Genomic DNA, 22,928 nt, shown 5'->3' with positions numbered 1-22,928 from the left:
GTCTCATAAGAAACCGTGATGAGTTGGTCGGCTCTGCAAGATCAGACCGGCGGGCACATACTGTACAAACACTGTAAAGCTCCAGAGATCAGCAGTAATGGGTACTCTACTGGCTCGGGTTATCATCTGTTTTTGGATAACTTTACCCTTCTGTGTTACAGAAAAAGTTCGGGAGCGAAAGTCCCGGCAGTCTGACCAGGTGAGATGAATTCAAATATGTTTTAAAGGCATGAAAAGCTAAACTCATTACTGATTAAAAAAGACCAGATCTGACACAACCTGGCATTTATAAAGTGTGTTTCAGTTTCACGTGGGTTAAAGAAGAGGCTTTCTTATTTTCCTGGAGTTTGGAAGGTGCATTGATTTGTTCTGTTTAATTTAAGTTTGATTGAAAAAGAAAAGTTTACTTAGAAAAAAGGTTAATCAAGAAAAAAAATCTAATTTATACACAAAAGAGCTCATAATAAAGCAGGATATTTTAGATTATTGTTTGCATTTTGACTTGTAAAAGTTTTGTTTAACTTAAGGAGCCCGTTAAACTGTTTATAGTGTAACAATAGCAGTGTTCTGATCTCTTAAGAACGAATCGTTATTTTGATTCGTTGTAATGATTCAGTCGAATTGATTCGCAGAGCAGCACTTCAAAGCAGCATTTGACACACACATGTAGCTTAATCGAAATGCTAGCCATACGTTATTCATTTTGTCTTGCTTTTTAAGATAAGTTATGTACACTCACTTATTCTAACTTCTTTTGACACTGTTTAATAAATCGGCCTTTATTCAGTCGGTTCATTCAAACTGATTGAAAATGATTTGGACTTCTTTGCCCAAAGTCGACCAAAAGAAAGTGCTGATATATTAATACTGATAAAACTCCAAGTATGTTGAATACTGTACAGTAATTTTCATCCCTACTAAGACAGGCATAAGCTGGTAGATGGTTAAAGCTGGTTATCCCAGCCTGGCAAAGATGGTGGGTCAGCTAGACCAGCTTAAAAAGTGACCAAAACACAGCTAGACCAACTCGCTTCACCAGCAAAACCAAGCTGAGAGACCAACTAAAACCAGCTCACCAGCTTAGGTTGGTTTTAGCTGGATTTTTCAGTATAGATTTTATTCAGTTCAGCAAGGCAGCCTATGGGAAAGCTTTTACAAGTGAGTAATAACCAAAGAATTCAACTCCACATGTTTCTTAGGTAAACCACAGCACCAAACCTCATTTTGTTTTTATGTCCCACTGACATCTACACATATGGGTATGATTTCATAAAACTATGAAAGATGAGCTTGCTCTGTGAATAAAGGAGAACCGTCATGATAGAAAAACCCCAAAACAGCTTCAGGATGCAACCTCAAAGATTCTGACCCAATTCTATTTGCATATTGGATTGCATAATAAATGTTCATTTTTATGTAGTTTTTTTTTAAGACAGCAATATTTTTATTCACGTATCAATAAAAAAGAGATTCAGCATAAGCTTGGTTTTAGCTGGTGTTGCAAGCTGGTTTTAGCTGTGTTTTGGTCACTTTTTAAGTTGAACTTAGCTGGTCACTGCTTAAGCCAGTCACTGCCACCTTAAACCAGCTAAAACCAGCTGTCAGTTTATGCTGGTCTTAGCTGGATTTTTCAGTAGGGTGTGGTCAGGGGATTGTTTTTTTTTTTTTTTTTGCACAAATGTGTTTTTCTCACAGAACAATGTCACGATCCCCTCTCACCCACAGCAGCCTATTCATCAAAGTGAATCAGAAGCAATTTCTTTAAAAAGGCAAAAAAGTCTGTCAACTGGTTCTTGGTGTAGTCATTTTCATTTATTGTTGTTTTTGTCATCAGTATCAAACATGCCTTCAGGGGCCATCTGGAGTGCAGGGCAGAGATGGTAATCCAGGGGTAAATGGCATTCCAGGCACACCAGGAATCCCTGGGAGAGATGGACTTAAAGGAGAGAAAGGAGAGTGTGTGACAGAGAAGTTTGAGGAACCCTGGAAACCCAACTTCAAACAGTGTGCTTGGAACGCTCTTAACTATGGTATTGATCTCGGCAAAATAGCTGTAAGTATTACACATTTTCATATGTGCTACCCATATTGTTCATGTATGAGTGTGATGGCCTTTAAAGGAAAACACCACTGTTTTTCAATATTTTACTATGTTCTTACCTCAACTAAGACAAATTAATACATACCTATCTTTTTCAATTCGTGCACTTCATCTTTGTAAAGCGCATCGTAAATGCGTTAGCATTTAGCCTAGCCCTATTCATTCCTTAGGATCCAAACAGGGACGAATTTAAAAGCTACCAAACGATTCCATGTTTTACCTATTTAAAGACTGTTACATGAGTAATTACACAAGTAAGTATGGTGGCACACAATAAAACGTGGCGATTTTTTGAGCCGATAAAAAATGAGTGTGATGAGAGTGTTGGGAAGGGCTGCAAACTTAGTGTTCTTCCACCATACAATATAGTTCTCATTTTTTATCCACTTAAAAAATCGCCACATTTTATTTTGTACTACACGCCACATTTCTGAATTTTCAGTTTTGGGTGAACTCACTTTTTAGAAAGTTTAGAAACACAACTGGGCTACACTGATTTACTTAATGGTTTTGTAGCAGTTTGGTTTTCCAAATTAAGTGTTTAGACTTTCCGTCATTGGCTCATGAATTCATTGACATGATGCTTGTGTGGCAGGCGTGCACGTTCACTAAGAAGCATTCAGACAGTGCCCTGCGTGTGCTGTTCAGTGGATCTCTCAGACTCAAATGTAAAACGGCCTGCTGTCAGCGCTGGTACTTCACCTTTAATGGGGCAGAATGCGCTGGACCGTTACCCATAGAGTCCATCATTTATCTGGACCAGGGCAGCCCTGAGCTCAACTCCACCATTAACATCCACAGAACATCCACAGGTACCATTTATAAACTAGATGTTATAATAGACTATATAGTATTAATTTACATTACCGGTACATATTGTTTTTCTGTATTCTAACATATATATAGTATTAATCGGTAATTTGTAATTAAGCATTTGCAATATTGTAAAAAAGTCATCAAAATAACATAACCTACACAGAAAATGGTCAACATGCGTATCTACCCCAGCTGTCACTTTAAAAAGGACCTAAAATGTACCCTTATGTACCTATATGTATACATTTGGTACCAATATGTACATCGGAGGTACTAATATGTACAGCTGGGGTACAGATTTTGACATTTTTTTCTGAGAATGAAGTCGTGAACCTTAACCTTTGTCCTCATGTTTAAGTCTAGTTTGTGCTTCAAATGAATGAATGTATATATGTATCTGCTATCATAGTGCTTTAAAAAGCTTCTTTTATAAACTTTAATTTCAAATGTATGTCTGCATACGTAAACTATACACACTGCAGTAATAAAGTAGTTGTTCATATCTATGGCTTTGTGGCTTACAAAGTATAATATACAGCAAATGTGCTCTCATCTTGGAGATGAATTATTGTTATTGCAACTCTTAATAACAGTAGGGGTTAGCATTCAAATATACATTTACATAAATGTATTCACATATGAATGAATAAAATGAACCGTTTATAAGACGGCATACTTTTCTAATCATAAACTTTATCAGCTTTGCGCACTATATATTTAACCGAATGAAAGGAAAGATGCGTGCAATCTCAGATGATATCTTTGTCCATTGGATTCCCATGAGTTCTGTTTTCATATCATCTATGCTGCAATTACACAGAGACCAAAGGAATTTAAGGATCCACTGTGGTTTCTCACATCTCAGCCTTTATACACTTACAGCTTCATAGAGCTTTGTTGTTTAGGACATAACACAATGTTAAATGAAGTACAGATTTTACATAGAAGTTGAAAAAATTATTTCCACATCCGCATGTGTTTAATTTCTCTTATCGCAGTCGAAAGTTTGAAAAAGAATCCGTTTTAATTTACCATACAGTGTGTAACAGGTTAAAATGTGGTTAGATTTGTATTATTTGATGTGATTGTCACTATAAAAAAATAAATATGAATAATATTTGATAGTAATGCCAGCTTTCTATGTATTGTGTCCATCAGTTGAAGGACTCTGTGAGGGGATTCAGGCTGGTCTGGTGGACGTTGGTATTTGGGTGGGCACGTGTGCAGATTACCCTCGCGGTGACGCATCTACAGGATGGAACTCAGTATCCAGGGTGATCATTGAAGAGCTTCCAAAATGAGCATGACAAAAAAGTAGACCTTTATAAAAACTAACTACCTTGGTATATGAATTTGGTAATCAACCAGTACCATGGTATTATCATTTCATACAATCACTGTACCATGGTACTTCCACAGAATTGTTTTGTGAGGGGAGTTCAAAAATATCATGGATTTGGTAGTAACTGCAGACTCTGCCTTTTGTGCACAGACAAGTACAAGTTTTTTATCCATTTGATTTTTATATAACATACTGTACACTGCTTTTGTACCTGTTTTGTTAAAATATTCCTGACAGTTTTAGTACACTTATGTTTTCCAAAAATAAAACAATTTTGAAGTTTGTAAAACGTTGAATGTTAATTAAATTATTAAATGCTTTTAAAAGCTGATGAAAATGGCAAAATGTCTAAAGGTACCACATCATAAAACTGGGTGTAGATGGAAAAAGCTGTGAAATGAAGTGTGTAGCATGACTAAGGGTTGGAATGTCTGCTGTGCTACTGAAGTACATTTGCAGATGTAGTGCAGATGAATCAGACGTTAGGGATAAGACCCAAAAAGTACTCCGAAACATATAGCCTGCTTTATGAATACCTTGGCATTGGATAATATTGAAAATGTGGACTTTTATAACAATAGATACTGTTGCACAAGCACTTTTTAAGTGAAATATTTCACAAAAAAAACTTATGTTAAACATGTATTCCTTTTATATTGCATATTAAAATTGTTTTAATACCTAATTACATAAAAATTGTGTACTTTTACTTTTCTTGAGTAAAAATCTCACCGCTATGCCGCTAAAAATCTACACATCTGTCCTTTTAAAGTAACAGACATCATATCCATTAAACTCACACCAATGCCAGTTATGTTAAAGTCATCAAAATGTTTTAGAAGAATAGAGTTAGTTTAAGTTTGATACTTAGTTTGTTTCTAATGCAATGCATGTGTAGCATAAATGTCCGGGTATGGGACCATACAGAGTCTTAAATAATTCAATTTGAGCAGTTCATAAATGAAACCTGATTCATGTGTCTGTTACATATATATACTTTAATTAGATGTGTAAAAAATGCCTTATACATATACAAGCTCATCTTTGTGCGTTACTCACAATAGCACACTTTACATACAATACATCTGTTGGACTCTTAACACAGTTCTTCATTCGCTCCAGTTGAAATATTCCTCTTATTCCGATGGCATCCATAAACATCTGGTTAAAATATGCTAGTCCTCCAGTAAGGTATCAGTGTCTCTCAAAGCTTGTGTGTTAATATCCTCAAGCATTACATCATTTCCTGAGCATGCCCAATCAGTCACTGAAAGGGTTCATTCGCTCTCATAGCTCAAGTCCACAAATAAAGCAGCAATTTAAAAAAAAGACAAACATCGACTATTTTGGTTGGATTGGTGTCAGATGGCTTGAATCCAGTTTTCCATGACACATTCCTCGCATCGACCTGACAACTTAAAATTGTGGGGTTTTGTACAAATCACTTTTGCTGTACTCCGAGAGAAAATATGGATTCATGGATGTCTTGTATTATTTTATGATTACACCGTAATGTCTCTTAATTCACTCAAACATCAACAATACATCTTTAACCTCAGTCTTATATACATATGAACCTCATTTTATGAACCACACTTTTAATCTGCACATTGAGTTCAGAGATAAATGGTTCATATTCCTGTTATTCTTCAGCACACTTACATATGTCCTGCCATTTTTTTTGTGTTGGTCCATTATTGTGTGTGTGTGTGTGTGTGTGTGTGTGTGTGTGTGTGTGTGTGTGTGTGTGTGTGTGTGTGTGTGTGTGTGTGTGTGTGTGTGTGTGTCCTGAAAGTTTAGTGGTACTCGCCCAACAGCAAGCGTGACACGTTTTCAAAGACCAGGAAGGTGATGCAGCATGCGGGAATGACACGCACCAAGTTGGGGACCATCCCTTTGTAAAACCCCTCGACTCCTTCGTTGCTATAGACAGGGAGGGTCATGCACAGAAATACTGAATTAATGTACATTGCAAACAGATGAGTCCAAATATTCCAGGTAGTTCATTATTTGAACAGCCCAAATATTGTTGTCGTCTTCATTTGTTATTTTGTATTTAGAGTAATGCATATTTTGAATTAATAATTTTTTATGCTTGTCATCATGATTGATGTTTGTTTGTTCAGTGTTGAGATGTAAATGTATGACACAGCAAAGCGACTGACTAAAATGCACATAATGTACATGCATACAATACAAACTGCTTAAGCAGTTACTTGACCAGTGTTTTGATCTCTTTTAGAAGGATAATTTACCCAAAAATTTAATTTCTGTCGCCATTTATTTACTCTCATGTTGTTACAAACCTGTATACATTTCTTTGTTCTGATGAACACAGAGGGAGATATTTTGAGGAATGTTTGTAACCAAACCGATCAGAGGCCCCATTGACTTCCATAGTATTCTTTTTCCTACTGTGGAAGTCAATGGGGCCTCCGACCGGTAACTGTGTGTGCTTGTGTGTGTGTATTCAAACACACATATAATAGGCCGATATTTTGTTCTGTTACTCATTAGGTACACATAACTATATATGTTTGGCCAACTTGTCATTTTATCAATCTTTTGAGTTGAGTGGACTTAAAGGTATTGCGGAGGATTTTCTTTTTCCGGGTGGATCATCAAGACTATTGGTCCTCCTAGTTGTCAATCAGGAGTGTTGCGCAATTGCATTTTTTAAAAAGTGGAGAAGGCGGTTCTTTTCTAAAATTCGAGAAAATCCTCCGCTACACCTTTAATATAGTGCTTGTCATAGTTTGCCTTATATATTATTTTATAAGTTGACTCAGTGTGATGGTAGGTAAAGGATGGAGAGAAATTTTGTTTTTGGGTGAACTGTTCCTTTAAGTTAGCAAATTATTAAATTTTTCATTTTGTCTCTTCCCGCTGATACATTTGCAGTATGTGTTTGTATAACAAAATAATGAGAAAGTGACGTTATGGTTTGTATTGTTGGTCCAGTCTATATCTGGTTCTATGACAGCGTGTCGTGTCTGCACCCACCTCCACGTTCTCTTGATCACATCTGCAATCCCGCTATAGGTATTGTGCTGGTCCTGAAGACGAGCGCGCACAACCTGGTATGGGTACGTCACTGCCACTGCAAATATTTTGGAAACGGCTGCTATGGCAATGTACTCTAATGGAGACTGAAACAGAAAGAGACAGGAAGGAGAAATTGAATCACCTTCAAGATCATTATTGGTTCACATAAATGCTGCATTATTGTGAACTAAAGAGCATTTGTTTTATTCTGTGTATACAATTTTATATTCTATATAAAGATACAAATGTAAACTAGCAAGATGATTATAATGCAAAGTATATTTTCATACATTATTGTTCTTTAAGCTGTACAGATTTTTACAAAGTAAAGACCGCTGGAATGAACTGCCACTTTGTTACACCCTATACATGGGATTATTGTTTTAAATTTAACCATCTATATATGCCAGATAAACAGGCCAATGAATATATTTGACCTTATGGTCAGAAGAAGGTTTTGGCCAAAATAAGTAGTGGACCAGACTATGCCAAAAGTCAAAGGTCTGGCACTGAGACAGGGAACTTATCCCAAAACTGACACTAAAGGAAAAGTAAATTATAGACTGCTAGGAAGAACAATAGCCTGGCTTCACTTTCTCACCAGCAGCGATTCAGATGGCATCTTTTTATATTTGTTCTGCTCCCTCTTCAGGCCCTCGTAGGTCATGAACTGCAATGCAGCATGGGAAGTCCCAACCAGACCAGGCAAAAAGCCCTGCAGTGGCAAAACAACAAAATAAGTCTCTGAAACTTTCTCACACACACATTAACAAAGCCACAATAACATATCTTCCTAAATAAATAAAAGAAAGAGGAATTTCATTGTGTCAAACTAACCCACACTAGACTAGAATTAAACCATGTTTGTGTGTACTACTTTTTTGGTGTGTATCTCACAAAGAATATTTCCATCCAACTTGAACCACAGATTAGGTGCTATATCAACCCTCCAAGTACAATACAATAGCTCCCTCTTGTGGTCATCCGGAGAAACTACAAACTTAAACATACAAAAGATTTGACCATTTAAAGTCAACATGAAACGCTGTTTACACCCCACTTAGATAATCTGATTTATTTCAAAGTAAAAATGTAGCACATGACTTAAATGTTGCATCAGGAATTGACTGGAGTGTAAAAAGTGGGGATTGGAGACAAGTGGTAGAGAAGGGGGTAGTAAGGGGCCTGATAAAATAATACACAAAAAAATATAAGAATCTGAATAAATGCGCACAGTCAAATCACTCAAAGTAAGATTTTTGAAATTTTGATTTCATGTTGACTTTAATTTTTAGCACACATACTGTAAAAGCTTTATTAGACCCGTTACAAGACTTCTGTTTCTACATTAAGGAAAGAGAAGAAAGGGTTAATTTAAAATCTGTAGATGTACCCTGTATAGTCCCGGGATACCCTCGTGACGGTATATTTTCACGAGGGCGTCCATCATTCCATTGTACTGCTTCTGGGACGGGTCTGCATTGTACTGCAGCACCATCCGGGTCTTTGTCACCCAGACCGGGTTGGTAAAGCAAAGCGCCAGAATGCCTGGAAACATGGAACAGGGAGTCCAACACAAGGGCACCTTTACAACCAACACTTTGCTCGGTATAAGTACACCTCGTTTCGAGTCTGTCTGAATAAGAAAATTAATTCGGACTCATGTTGTAAAATAAAGGCCAGGGTTGATACAGCATTAGTAAGTTGGTAGTGTTAGTGTACCTAGAAGTCACATATTCCTCTTTTTGGTAACACTGTTGAAGGCAAAGTGTGTAATTTTTTTACATTTATGATCTCAGTTTAATATGCAGAGGGTGATCTGTAAGAAATTCGTTGGATGACTCCCTGTAAACTCTTTGGCTTTTTATTTTGACAAAACACAGAGATATTAAACTTACTTGTGACTCCTCCTGTTTGTAGTTTATAGTAAATAAAAGACACATGACTTATTGCGGGAGTACTATTCCTTTCTAAAAATGGTTAACTAGAGTCGTTGATTCTGATTGGTCAATAGTTATGTTTTATTTATGATAAAACACAGCTATGACTGCTGTACCCAATGATTTTGTGGATCACTTAGCAATGTAAACAAAATATGTGAAACATTTCAGTCAGGGAATATTTTTCCCAGCGGAAGGAATGATTTTAGTGATTTTGCATCATGAAAGTTGCATTAATACAGATTTTTTTATATTTGTATTTTGTGGTAACAGTTTAATAAAAGCCATACGGTACTCTTGATGTATCGTGATTACGTAACGGTTTGTTTAGTCAAGCTAGCCGTCAGACAACAATAGTACAATATTTAAAAAGAGGCAATAAACATCCATAAGCCTTACTTTAAAGGTGGGAGCCGAATCACATCTTAACCTTTAATCAACCATCATACCAACCAATCAAAAATATCTGAAACAATTTTGTTATTTTGTAAATCTGTTTAGTGCTGCTGCCTTTGCCGCATACATTACACACTTCACCTTTAACCAAGGTCTTTATAAAAACATTCAAGCCCAAGGCATTTCGAATGAGTTTCATATCATACCTTTTGTTCCCTAAATGCTCCATGCTGTGCACATCTTTAGTTTTTCACTTCCTTCAGAGATTTCACATTTGTTATTTCTTCCCTATTTTGCAGATATTAAAAGCAAACAGTCTCCGAAGCTTCTGACATTCCATGTGATCCAGTTTCATAAGTAAGCTATAGATTAGGCTGTGTTGTTTAGTTTGATAATCTCACAGGTGGCTCTTTTCTCATACTAACCTGCCTGCGCCGCAGACACCAGGTGCTCACCAGCGCTCAGCTCTGTTTGCCGTCCCTCCTGCTTGTATGCTTTAATAGCATTATAACTGTTGGAAGACAACACACAGCAATATTAATAGGAGTCATACAGCACGTGGATGTCTAGTGTAAAGCCCTGCATCAATACACTGCTCCATTTATACAAGTGCTATACAAATACCAGGTGGATTAAAGGAAGGGTTGGGTTACGATAAATGTATTGTTAATAGAAAGCAATTCAACTAAAACGTGAGATGTGTAAAAACTGCACACAGTAAAATAAATGATGGGTAAATTAAAGCTCCATTTGAATAAACATCTATGTAAACCATTGCCAGGCAAATCCTTTTTAGATTTTGTTGTTATACTTGGCACAACCTTAAAGGGGACATTTCACAAAATATTTTTAAGATGTCAAATAAATCTCTAAATAGTGTGAAAGTGATTTTTTAGCTCAAAATATCATATAGATAATTTATTATAGTATACAATGTTAAATTGCCACTTTGTAGGTGTGAGCAAAAATGTACCATTTTGGGTGTGTCCTTATAAATGCAAATGAGTTGATATCTGCACTAAATTACAGTGCCGTGGTTGGATAGTGCAGATTAAGAGGCGGTAGTATCCCCTTATGACATCACAAGGGGAGCCACATTTCAATGACCTGTTTTTTCAAATGCTTGCAGAGAATGGTTTACCAAAACTAAGTTACTGGGTTGATCTTTTTTACATTTTCTAGGTGGACAGAAGCACTGGGGACCCAATTACAGCACTTAAACCTGGAAAAAATCAGATTTTCATTTTATGTCCCCTTAAAACAAACAAATGTGCATGGCTTTTATTCAAAACTAAAGAGGAATTTAATAGAGATGGTCTTTAAACTCAAAACGAATATATAAGGAGAAAAGATATCACCCAAATATATTATTTGATATCACCGCCTGCCTATCTCTTGTTTTTGAAGGACAAAATAAAGCACACATCACGCTATTTATATTTTGGTATGCAGTCCTCATAGTGTTCTCGCAAATGCACTGTCAGGAATACAGCTCAGAAACTAGGTCAGATAACTTCACGTATTATTCATATCTCATTCAGTATCAACTGACACAGCACTGTTTGGTGTTTCTTTTTTTGGCTTGTGATCCGTTTCTTTTTAAGAAAGTGCTGCTAAACATGAATGACAAAACAATGGCATTAATGCTGAGGTTGTGTTTAGATTCAATCAAAGTATGTTTAAACAGGAAATTCCATTCTTTACTTCCCTTTTAAGGCAACCACTTACAAGAGGAAGTACAAGCCCCATGATGCACCAGCCCCCCATATGTTGGGGGTGACGCCCTGATAGAGGCCTCTGATCCCTTCCAGCTTCCAGATGGTCTTCATGCAGTGCATCATGCCATCGTACTGGGGTCGCATTTTCAGACCATCACTAACTGAAAGAGTAAGAAACATTGGGGAGGATAACATAATACACTCACTCCCATTTGACCCACAATAACCTATCAATTGATTGTTTATATTTTTGCTTCTGTGTGCGAACGAGTAAAATGTTTACTTGCACCACGGTTTGGGAATGAATGCACAATGTCGAAAAATAGTGTCTATGTAAGTTGCTTTCTAGGTTTTTACACGCATCGTAAGCGCTACACGCACTTACCAGCAAACCTTATTTTGACCAGATCCAGAGGATGTAGCACCAAAGTTGAAATAACACCTCCACTCAACCCAGCAGCAAGATTTTCATATCTGATGTGTTTAAAGATTCGGGTGAAGCTTGTTGTTATCGAGACGGATGAGCTCGTGGAGTCTGACGCGACTGCAGCGTCTCTATGTCTAGAAACGGCGACACTCATGTTTGTTTGTTTACGGCTACACGGACACCCTGCGACATTTAAGCAGTAAAATAAACTTCACGGACGGCGACAGAAACACAATAACACTTTTATCGAAAAAAAGGAAACGGTCAAGTATCTGATACTCCTGTGAAATTCAATAATCGTTGTTTTGCCATTGTATCGCCTCTGACCTCCAGTGTTCTACAGTGTTGTTGCTGAAGAAGGTAAATAACAGAACGTGTCGACGTCAGTGGGCGGGGAAACCTTTCATCAAATCGCCATAACATAGGTCGTGACGTCATCCAGCGATCCTGGTTCCTCACATGCACTACAGATCTATAAATGTGGCCCTGCCTTAATATCATAATAATACACAGATTAACAGGTCTATATTTGTCTAATAAAAATTAACTAACTAACTATTGTTAGTTATACAACCAACAATATTTTAATAAAATTATACAACTAACAACATTTTAATAAAGTTATACAATATTTTATGGATGAGTTTTCCAGGTAGTGGACGAAAAGGCAACACTATTTAAATAGCATTAGAAAAACACCACATGGAAAGAAAGCCAACAGTAATCTGACCAGGGGTTGCTGTTAATGTTACTGACCACGCCAAGGACCCCGGAATATGATGAATCTTTTGTGAAGGCCCCCTCTACTTTATAAATTTAAATGTATATTTTTTATGTAACACAAATAGAATTTGCTACATTTAAGAGTAATGTTGGATGTATAAACCTGAAAAGGGACATTTTAAACATTTAAATCTTTACAATAAATCTTGATTTTAGCAGCTACTGCCTTGCAATGTGAGACAAATGGGACTGTACTGTAATAAGGAAATCCCACTAAATACATACAAAGCAAATGTAAATGATTATGGAATGTATGTAGCAAGAAATTCAAGATAAACCCCTAATAAATAAATTTTATAAAAATAAATAATAAGAAGAACAATGTCGCACGCCTGTTAATCTCGAATAGGTGCGTAGGATAGAGACAATGAAGTCCAACAATATATAAAATAAAGGGTATCCCGCACACTATTAACTTGCAAAAGATGAAAATATTTATTGTGAGGTCCGGTACTGTGATTGGTCAGTAATTATTGTTCCATTTGATTGGTCGATGCACTTTTTATGCACCCTGGGGGTCCTTGGAACCCATTTTAAAAATCCCTGATCTAGACCAGAGGTTTTTTAACTTTATGATGCCAAAGGCCCCCAAATAAAATTTGGTCCCCCTTCTGAAAATTGATATGCATATAAACATTTAGACTGCGTTAAATAAACTCAAGGGATTGAGATTGAGGACACTGTAGTGAGAAAAAGAGAAAAATGTACAATATAAACAACTGTAGTTTGGTGTGTAAGTGTGTATTAATACATGTTAATGATATGCAAAAGGTACAATCCCCAAAATAAACGTTGACGCGAGTAATCGTCTCCAACGTAAATCTCTTTTCTTGGACTACAACAAACATACGGATTGTAGGCAACAGTTTACTTTCAGGGATTGGTGATATAGACAAGACATATCATAATTCCTCCCACTTCGAACTCACAGCCTGTAAGTTAACTCCTTTTAGCATTGCATTGTGAGCAAATCTTTCAAACATGGTAAGGAGCGTCACATTTCTGGCTGACTTTAGAGGTATTAAGACCAATCACAACGTACAGATTAGCTGGCCAATCAGGGACACACAGCGCTTTTCAATTCGATGAGTTTTGTACAAAATCAGTGCATTTTAGGAAGAGAGTGAAATCTGGAGCTACAAAAATGTAGGTATGTGTTTTTAGAACCATAAACCACGCGAACACATTGTATTATACCAAATAAACAAAATAACGTTGTTTTTTTCAAATGAAAATTTGGTCATTACTAACAATTGCAATGTCTAAGTTTGTTTTATTTCATAGTTTTGATCAGTCACATCTAAATGTAAACTTTGACTTCATATATAGGCTAATATATATTAGTTGTTCATATGTTAATAAAATATGAGTAATGATTTACAATGACCAAAACATTTAACAGCAAACTCCATAAAAATACTGGACAAGGATGATATTATTACAATTGACTTATGAATAATAATGATTTTAACTTTACATTATTGTCATGATTGTTTTAGATAACATGACTCTTAAGGAGGTCTGTTATGCAATAACAAATAATAAAGATTGAGATGACACAATTAAACCAACATCTTTGCTATGCATGTAATTATCACGTCTCTGGGTGCTAACTTGTCACCATATAGCCTACATCCACTGCCTACATCACATCAGAGATGAAAGAAACTCTCCTCTCGTCTCCTGTCAATGAATGCGTTCGGGCGCGCGCACTTCCGCCGCCCCGCCCGCGAGAGACCGGAGCGTCTGATCTTTGTCCTACGTAAGACAGTCGCTCCGCCTCGCTATCCTATCGGACCGTTTCTCTTAATGCATCCATTTTTGTGCATTCAAGAAATCTCTTGGAGTTAGCGGCAACCAGGAGGAAATCGAGGTAAAGGTGGCGGAAAGAAGACGCTGATACGCGGAATAAGGGATCGCGGGCCCTGTAATAGGACGATACGCGAGAGCTCTCCATAAGCAGCCATGGGTTAGACTGCATCTACCATGATTGCGAAATAAAAGGCAAGCACTCGTTTTCTCCACACACATTCGAGCAGATGGCTAATGACAGGCATGGCTGGGATGCCCTCAGATGCCCAAAACTGAAATGTAATGCAAGAACCACCTGGGGTTTTCTTAAACTTTAGTAATGTAATTTTATTAGCTATATTATGTTCATTATACTTTATGTCATGTTATCATCATAAGGTTATATTTAGTATTGTTAATGGGGATTTAAGATTTGCGCATGCATGTATAATATCATGTGGATACAATATTCACCATGCTGGGTGTGTTGGAAAGTCAAGTGGTGAAACAGATTCGAAATATTTTGTTAACGCATCTTTCAACATTATAAGAACAAGGCAGCATCGTTATGCATTTTCTATTATAAACTAAAGATCTATAGCCTACTGTTGTTATAGTCAATAAATAGGCTTTAGCATCGATACACATCATTTCACAATATAAATATATGGAATATAAATATATGCAGGCGATATATGATGGGTGATCTTCAGCATATGTTTACACTGCTTGTAGTTCATCTCCATTCATTGACCATTTTTCTTTCTTTTAAGCCCCCGCACCTGAAAAATGTCTGCAAGGGGTGGCCCGGCCGCATCCCCTGCGGCTCCCGCCCAACCGGACATGCCGGACCTGAGCCACCTCACCGAGGAGGAGAGGAAGATCATCCTCTCGGTCATGGACCGCCAGAAGAAAGAGGAGGAAAAGGAGCAGTCAATGTTAAAGTAAGCCACCTGATTTAGCAGCCTTGTTAGGGAACGAGCAAGCTGCATGTCTGGGAAGGCTGTCTAGTGCTGCAGTATTGTGGATGATGGCTGCGTTTCACCATGCCCGTGTCTCTTTAAAACGCTCCCTGTCATTTTCAGCACGACTGTCTCCTGAAATCGAATACGTCTGCTTACGTGGACTGTCAATATTAGACTTTTGTTGACACAAGGACGGACAAAATACCCGGGTTAGAGAGGTCAATGTCAAAGCCTCAGTGGGTTTTATGGCTCGTGTAGCGCGTGGATGTGATGTTTTGCGCTGCTCTCGTGTCAATATTCTGAGTTACTTACTCCGTGTTGTGTTGGGTTAGCCGTGGGCGCCATTTTCGCTAAAAATCCCATCGGCTTTCGTTTACCAGAGATTACTACAGGTTTTAATGCGTGCTGTGGAGCAGGTCATACGTTAAACATTAACACGACACATAGATCGGCGATATTTGCGCGATCGCGGTTGCCATGGTTTCGTCACTGGTTGTTTTCAGCACCACGGCGCTGTCCACTGATGCTCGTGGTGCGGTTGTGTCTTCTCCTTCAGTAAATGCACGGTTTGTTGTTGTATAAATACGTTTTGTATGCTAAAAGAAACCTCGTCTTAGGTGTGTGGTGTGTGTTTGGTTTATATATTGCGAGGATGCATTGCTTTTTCTTGTTGTTGGGTAGTTGACATGGCATGTGTCAGCAAATGTCCTGCAGTGAGACATACTATATACCTGTAAAACTACTTCAAACACATTCGTATATTATTGCATAAATATATATCATGAGCTTACAATAAAATAATAATTTGTAATTAATTTATCACACTGCAGAACTATTCAAGTGAAGTTAATACTAATATATACACGTCTCCTTACACACATATACATATTATATTGTTTGATATTAGTTCATTACTTACGGTACCTGGATTCAAATATATATATATATATATATATATATATATATTACCATGTTTATTGTTTAAAACCAGAACTAAAGACAGACATTGGACTTCCAGAATACAGAGTCAAAGTGAGAGCCACTATTATTAATGGTGTTTTGGGACAATTCAGCAATCTTTAAGACTGGTTGTGTTCTGCTCCATTAATCTTTGCCCTTAGATGCAATCATTTGTCTCTGCATTAGAGAGAAAAAAATATGTATTATTTACTGGACTGTCCCAGTTGGCTCCAAGTTCCAAGCTTGAAATCAGGAACTCAGTGAACTTCCGTTCTTGTGCCAGTGAAGGAGCTCTGCTTTGTTTATAGGCATGAATTTCCGCTGGGCTACACTTCTGCCAAGTGCATGCTTGGCAGTGTTTGATAATGTTATATCATTCTGTATAGTAAAACTTGTGATATAACCCACCTTCCCTATAATCAAGTCCGTTTACATTTAATTTACCTGATGTTTTATATGAATGTTGTGATGGGTCCAACAGATCTACGGGTTAAGATGCAGTTTACTAGTTTTCACACTTGACCTCTCTTTCCATCCGAAAATGATTTTGTCTGTTACTCAAAATGTACTCTCTCAAGCCATATATTTGATTGTTAAATGTTTTTTTTAATGCAGCATCTATATTATGACTTAGAGGGACCTTGCTTATGTTTTATAAATGTTTGTTGTTGTAATAATGGAATAACAGGAGATTGACAGCTAAGTTTATTCAAATTTACCCCAAACAAAATCATATTTTTTTTCTTCATTTATTCATTTCCTGTCGTTTCAACTCCCTATGATTTTTGTTGTTTCACGTTAGTGACTCACAGCCCGCAGACAGTCTCCATTTACTATTACTGCACCTCTATAACATTAAGCAGTTTTACTGCCTCATTTGACTCTATTCAAACACAGAGCATGAGGGCTTAAAACAGCATGTTGCAGGTCAGGGATAAAGTAGCATTTTAAATAAATATCCATTGGACTTACATTTGAGGAACCCAAATCATATCTGTGCATCAGAAATGTATTCTGATGTGTGGGCTTTTCTAACACAGGCCAGCAACCACTCTTGCACATGATCAGGCAACCCTCTTACTCTCCTGTAAAAATCTATCTGCGTCTGAAACTGAGCTTTGAAATGAGGTCTTTATAGACGGAATGTTGGCAAAAAATCCTGAAATATGGACCTGTCAAAAGTCACACTGTAAATGTGTCTGCACCGACTCATTACAGACAGCTCTCAAACTGTTCAATTTCAATGTATTCATATGATGAGCAATGTTGCACGAAAGCTTTGTTTTAGCAGTCAGATGAAGACATTTTAGATGTGGTTTGTTGATTTGAGTCAAATACAATCAAATGATCATAATGATACAGTATCTGACCCCTATCAAAGGCCTCAAAATGTACTTTTTATATGGTATAACACAGTAAATAACAGTTACAACAGTTGGCTCAATAAGTGTAAGCAAACTCTTTTAAAATGTCCATAACCAGTGTTGCCAAGTCCGCTTATTATAAGCGACTTTGGGCTTGTTTTTCTGTGAAGTCGCTTCACCTAGATGGTAACGATTACTAGCCAATCAGAGGCAGAGCAGGGCAATCTGTTTTATTTCTGGTTAGGTAAACGTAGTCAGTGAGTGACGTAAACTTTAAATTAATGCGCGCGAGTTGCGACTGATGGTGACTGACTGGACTGTAGGAGAGTTTTTTGGAGGAACAAATGCCTGGGACAAAATAATATGGGAAAAATATGGGAAGAAATATAACGACTGGGAGAAAGAGAAAGGAGTATAAGAATGGACTCAACCTGTTGAGGACTCAAAAGCAGTGTGCTTTAGACGTAGAAAAGTCGCTTGTTTTGGGCTTGTTTTCACAGGCCTGGTTGCTTATTTGTTTTGCGAGATCTGGCAACACTGTCCATAACACATGCAATTTCTGCGTATCTGATGTTAATCTGGAGTACCTATAGAGTAGTATTACATCCTTCATATCTCCGAAGAGTCTTTAGTTTTATTAAATTTATAAAAGACGGATTAGCTTTAAGAACGATTCTTTCCGATAATGTATTTAAAATGTGGAAGGATGCGTTACTAGTTGCGGGAGGAGCGAGTCAACACTTTATATAACACTGACTGGATAATTTAAGATTCAATACATATTCGTGTCGTTTATATAATATGCACTTATGCGCCTATTTCCAAAAAAACACAGAAGTCTTACTTACCGCATGCAACTCATGACATGGTTGGGACTTTTCAATGAAATCCAGCGTTAAACACAAACATGCAAAAGTCCGCTTCTACCCTGGATAAACAAACTATATCCATTTTTTCCATAATGCTGGCTTTCTTCTCCTTACATCCCAAAAAACACTTCTTCTTTTGTGCCATTATTGAGTTTTGATATAAAACAAAGCTGTCGAGTGAAGTGATGCCTGTGACTCGGCTCTCGTGCTCCCACTGATTGACATTTGGGCGTGGTTTTTCACCGGAAGCACCCATAAAAAGAAGTGATACGTATGGCTTACCCCTGAAACGTCACTTGGACCGTCATCAAAAAAACCTTTCTGAAACTTGTACGAGCCCTGGCGAAGTGCATTCGGCACAGAAATACTCTATTACGTGTCCAAATCTTTTTTTGACACTTTACCTATGTTTAGCATGAGGAAACAACTCTTAAACTGTGTTAATAAGTCAGAATGCTTGAAATAGTGTTGAACCCCTCCTTTAAGTATTTCAAACCAAGACAATGTAATTTTGCTTGTTATTGGTGGGCAACTGGCACCTTCAAAAATTTGAGAGGGAGGGTTTCTATTTTACCTATTTGTCCTATTAATAATTTTACATCTTTGCAGTTATGCAGTTTAATGTTTGATTTTCAAGACATTTTTGTTGATATTTTATGATTAACAATTTGAGTACTGCCACACCTTAGAGAATAACTGTTATATCCAAAGACTTTACCAATAACAAAATAACTAATAACTCATCTGGAAATGCGTTTCTTTTAATTTAAAAGGTACAAACCACAAAATTAAGCCTATTTATACCATTCATCCAATTGTTCACAATTTCACTGTAGCATGGCCTATATTAAAATTGCAACCAGTCAGTAAACACTAGATGAAGGTTAATGTAACAATATGCCAACTGCTTTGTATTCAGCACACACGTGTATGTGTTTTACTCTGCTAGTTGTTGACACAGTTTTTTTAAGTTCTTCATTGTAAATCTCTTTCCATTGCTGTAGTGACATTTGACATGTAGTTGTTTTACTGACACAGTTCTGCAAGGCCTCTTCCACTGGAGACCTCAGTTATTCAATCAAATGCCAATCTTTGCTGGATACTGTGGCTTCATCTGATCTCAGTGTTATCAGTCAATAGTTCAGTATATTCAATAAGTTCTCTCTCACTTAAAATGTATTTTTTGGCAGGGTTTGCTATATGAAGTGATTAAAACACCACAATTTAGTCTATCATAATTGAATAAACAAAACAAAAAATATTTTTTTTACATAAGACCTTCCTTTTTAGTCCATGTCTAATGCATAAGTGCATGATGCATGGAAAATCTCCTGTTACAAAGGCCATTTCCTGATTGATGCATGTACTTTCTTTAAAACATCCCTTGGTGGGCTGTTACTGCTGGGGTAGTAGTGTGCCTTGTTCTTTGATTTGGGAATCAAATCACATTTGGGTTTTCACAGACAGGGTCACATATAACTTGCTTTCTGTGAAGTACAGTGGTCAACTGAGAAGTTCACTGTTGTATACCTCTGTCCATTTTTAAGAGAATAAATTTGCGGAAAGCCATGTCTTGCAGTCCTTTTATCAGTATATGTGTATAAACTCCTGGATATCAAACCCATGACTTTGCACCTCTAATGCAATAATCTGCTACAAAAACATATCCATGATGTGACCAGCTGTGTAAATACTTTATTGCATTAGCAGTATGAACAGCCACTTACAATCAACAACACATCCACGTGATGACATCCAATGATAAAATCGCTATGTGAGACACAAACGTCCCCTTAGAAGCTATGTAAGTACCATCTATATAGACAGCTAGGATTTTTTAAATATAGTATGGAGTACTGTTCAAAATCGAGCACCTGTACTCCCTGGATCCGTTATGAATGATGCTGTAGTGTGAGTGCACTTGATCTCTATACCTGAGCTGTATTTGAACTCAGTGTCAGGCATTTAAATAGCTGATGCCTATTGGATGATCACAGGTTATAATCTCTTTACTCCTTCTGAAAGCCACAGTGTTTAGCCGGCCAAGTGTACACTGGGTTCAACCCCACGCTACATTGCATTGTACTGCCCTTTGACCCGTAAAATAGAGTTAAAGATAGCAGGCTATGTGTGTAATAGCATACCGCTCACTATTTCTGCAGCATAAATGTACTTTATAGTGTGCATAGTATGCAAATTTTCTGTATGAAATGAAAAGTCACAACTGCTCTGGATCAATCTGCTTGATTTGACCAATTTAGTCTGCTTGATTTGACCATCCACATTTATAAATGTGTATTGTGTTCTGTTTTGCATACTATATTTAAAAATAGCATGCATTTACATGTACAGAGTAAATATTCTGAATGTACAGTGCCTATTGTTTGGGATTATTCCATAAAGCCATAAACATATCTTACAAAGTTCCGTGGTATAGTCACGGAATATTTAGCTTATTTATCCGTGTCATTGTCACGGATTGGTAACTCAACTGCTTTTTCCTATTTTCAAACCATTGTCGCTTCAGTTTAGGGTTAGGTTTGGAGTTGGATTTGGGTAGGGATGTTATTTTATGTCAATCTAACCAAATCTAAAACGAAGCGACAATGGTAAGAAAATAGGACAAAACAGTTGAATAACCAAACTGTGACAATGACACGGAAAAGAAAGTCTGTGGTACAGCCACAGAAAAATATGGAGATCTGTGACTATGACGGATAAATAAGCACGGATAAAATAGCACGGATAAATTAGCAAAATATTCTGTGACTTTACCACGGAAATTCATGAGGTCAGGTTGTATCTGGGCTTTGATGAGAGCTTGGAGTTGTTCTATCCTTTGTCATATAAGGAGCTCCGAAACAAAAGGAACTAAACACCACCCTTATCAAAAATTAGATATTACCCGAATGTTCATCAGATATCTCCACAATAAATCTGCTTAATCACAGCCATCTCAGGCCTTTCAGAAACACTGCTTTGTTGGCAGAATCCGTAAAACGGCACGCTGATTTTTCAGCAAAGTCCTTTAAATGCACTAAAGATGAGTTGGATGAACGATCGTGTCCCTTGTGAGTACTTGGAACCTGAACATAATGGATCTCAAATGTGGCAGTCACTTGGATCACAGCGCCCCCTGATGTGTGGTTAAGTTTCTTCATTTGCAATGTTTTTACTTGCATATTTAGTATTTTTTGTGATTTCTGTCTTGTCCAAAGAAGTGGATTTTTAGAAGTGGAGATTATTGCCAAGAAAGCTTGCATGCACTTGATGAATGCTTGATAAAAAATGCTCAAATACAAGAAAACATGCATCTGAATACTTCATATGTAACTTGTTTGATTTGACCTATTGTCAAAGGTAGAGAAAAGAAAAACCTTTTGCATGTGGAAGATGGTTTTAGCTGAATTTATTTACAGAATTCAAGGACATTTTCTTATCAGTGGGCTCAAATCCATGACATTTTTGTTGCTAATGTTTGCCAGGCCAACAGGAGCACTTTGGTCATGCTGTCACTGCTATATAATGTTTTGCAAAGTTTGTCCATTTAGTTGCAGTAATGCGGTTTTGCCTGTTGTGTGTAGATATATCATGTAACAGGATTAAGGCTTACAGTAACCTATACCGATCAGTAGTGTTCTAATTTGTACATGCCACTATAACTTATGGTATTGTTCATGTCTCTACTGTATAGATTTTATATGTATTTTTTGGCTGTTTCATCCTTATGCATGCAGGCATTTTTGTCTGTATAAACCCGCTGCTGTTATGTCATGGTGAAAGGTGTGATTGCTGAAAAGTTTTCAGGCAGAAGTCGAGACAGTTTCCCCCTTATGGGGAATGTTTACACAAAAGGTTTTTAGATACCCCTGTATTATACAAGTCACAGATAAGGCAAAACAGTTTCATTTTGTTTACCTTTTTTATTGTATACTTATATGAACTGCATGACATTGAACTTCATGTTATTATTTATATTTTGGTTTGTTTGTTTGTGTTATAACACTGTGTTTGGCTTTAGTTTTTTATATCATCAGTATATGGGTGAGCCCCTTGAAGCCATTTTTTTTTTTTTTATATAAGATTAAGGTCTGAATTTACTATAACCATTATTTTTAGAGGATTTGCAAAAATAATTCCAATAGAATTTTTTACATCTTTAGATTATCGTTATCATAAATGATCATTACCGCAGCATGATATTACATTAAATATATGCATTTACAAACTCATGTTTCAGTAATGAGAACTAAAACGTTGTCTAGGTACTATGACAAACAAAATTTCAACTTTTATCTGCAGAGAAAAAAAAGAACAGCTTACTTGGTAGCCATCTTGAATGTCACAGTCAATTATGTCCCTTCCAACAATTTTTTTTGTTTTGAAAATGTTAGTTCCTCGAGGGCCTAAA

At 36.9% G+C, this 22,928-nt stretch overlaps 3 protein-coding genes across 9 annotated transcripts in view; 2 read left to right on the top strand and 1 right to left on the bottom strand.

The window, feature by feature from the left end:
• The first annotated feature begins 10 nt into the window (after positions 1 to 10).
• cthrc1a (collagen triple helix repeat containing 1a) lies at positions 11 to 4,548 on the top strand. Its single transcript, XM_065282332.1, has 4 exons — positions 11 to 199; positions 1,835 to 2,053; positions 2,697 to 2,913; positions 4,076 to 4,548. The coding sequence occupies exons 1-4, from the start codon at positions 98 to 100 to the stop codon at positions 4,216 to 4,218; spliced, it is 681 nt and encodes a 226-aa protein (XP_065138404.1). The 5' UTR covers positions 11 to 97; the 3' UTR covers positions 4,219 to 4,548.
• Positions 4,549 to 5,238: 690 nt separating this feature from the next.
• slc25a32a (solute carrier family 25 member 32a) lies at positions 5,239 to 12,166 on the bottom strand. Of its 3 annotated transcripts, none has more exons than XM_065293055.1 (8): positions 11,744 to 12,166; positions 11,369 to 11,519; positions 10,066 to 10,151; positions 8,698 to 8,852; positions 7,906 to 8,019; positions 7,263 to 7,408; positions 6,047 to 6,182; positions 5,239 to 5,988 (listed from the first exon to the last, which is right to left on the bottom strand). In XM_065293055.1, the coding sequence occupies exons 1-7, from the start codon at positions 11,937 to 11,939 to the stop codon at positions 6,056 to 6,058; spliced, it is 975 nt and encodes a 324-aa protein (XP_065149127.1). In that variant the 5' UTR covers positions 11,940 to 12,166; the 3' UTR covers positions 5,239 to 5,988; positions 6,047 to 6,055. The 3 variants fall into 3 exon arrangements, with proteins under 3 accessions (XP_065149127.1, XP_065149138.1, XP_065149117.1); XM_065293066.1 differs by having other exon boundaries at positions 5,239 to 5,974; XM_065293045.2 differs by having other exon boundaries at positions 5,239 to 6,182.
• Positions 12,167 to 14,167: 2,001 nt separating this feature from the next.
• The window catches only part of rims2b (regulating synaptic membrane exocytosis 2b), a 141,014-nt gene continuing 132,253 nt past the window's right edge, over positions 14,168 to 22,928 (top strand). For 2 of the 5 annotated variants that reach the window (XM_073812727.1, XM_073812726.1), the window contains exons 1-2: positions 14,172 to 14,572; positions 15,133 to 15,303. In XM_073812727.1, the coding sequence (XP_073668828.1) occupies positions 15,149 to 15,303 (155 nt within the window). In that variant the 5' untranslated portion in view covers positions 14,172 to 14,572; positions 15,133 to 15,148. Of the gene's footprint in view, positions 14,660 to 15,132; positions 15,304 to 22,928 lie in introns of all 5 variants that reach the window. The other 3 variants (XM_073812725.1, XM_073812728.1, XM_073812729.1) reach the window with 3 other exon arrangements.

The sequence above is a fragment of the Paramisgurnus dabryanus genome, chromosome 19 (assembly GCF_030506205.2).
Source record: "Paramisgurnus dabryanus chromosome 19, PD_genome_1.1, whole genome shotgun sequence".
Classification (NCBI taxonomy): Eukaryota; Metazoa; Chordata; class Actinopteri; order Cypriniformes; family Cobitidae; genus Paramisgurnus; species Paramisgurnus dabryanus.
This window is presented reverse-complemented; position numbering and strand designations above follow the sequence as displayed.

Excerpts from the sequence above, each read along its gene's own strand:
- cthrc1a (XM_065282332.1), top strand. The coding sequence starts at position 98 with ATGGGTACTCTACTGGCTCGGGTTATCATCTGTTTTTGGATAACTTTA. Across the intron at positions 2,054-2,696 it reads TTGATCTCGGCAAAATAGCT|GCGTGCACGTTCACTAAGAA; the intron begins GTAAGTATTACA and ends CTTGTGTGGCAG. Across the intron at positions 2,914-4,075 it reads CATCCACAGAACATCCACAG|TTGAAGGACTCTGTGAGGGG; the intron begins GTACCATTTATA and ends TGTGTCCATCAG.
- slc25a32a (XM_065293045.2), bottom strand. The coding sequence starts at position 11,939 with ATGAGTGTCGCCGTTTCTAGACATAGAGACGCTGCAGTCGCGTCAGAC. Across the intron at positions 8,853-10,065 it reads GGTGTCTGCGGCGCAGGCAG|GCATTCTGGCGCTTTGCTTT; the intron begins GTTAGTATGAGA and ends CCATGTTTCCAG. Across the intron at positions 8,020-8,697 it reads GTATCCCGGGACTATACAGG|GGCTTTTTGCCTGGTCTGGT; the intron begins GTACATCTACAG and ends TTGCCACTGCAG.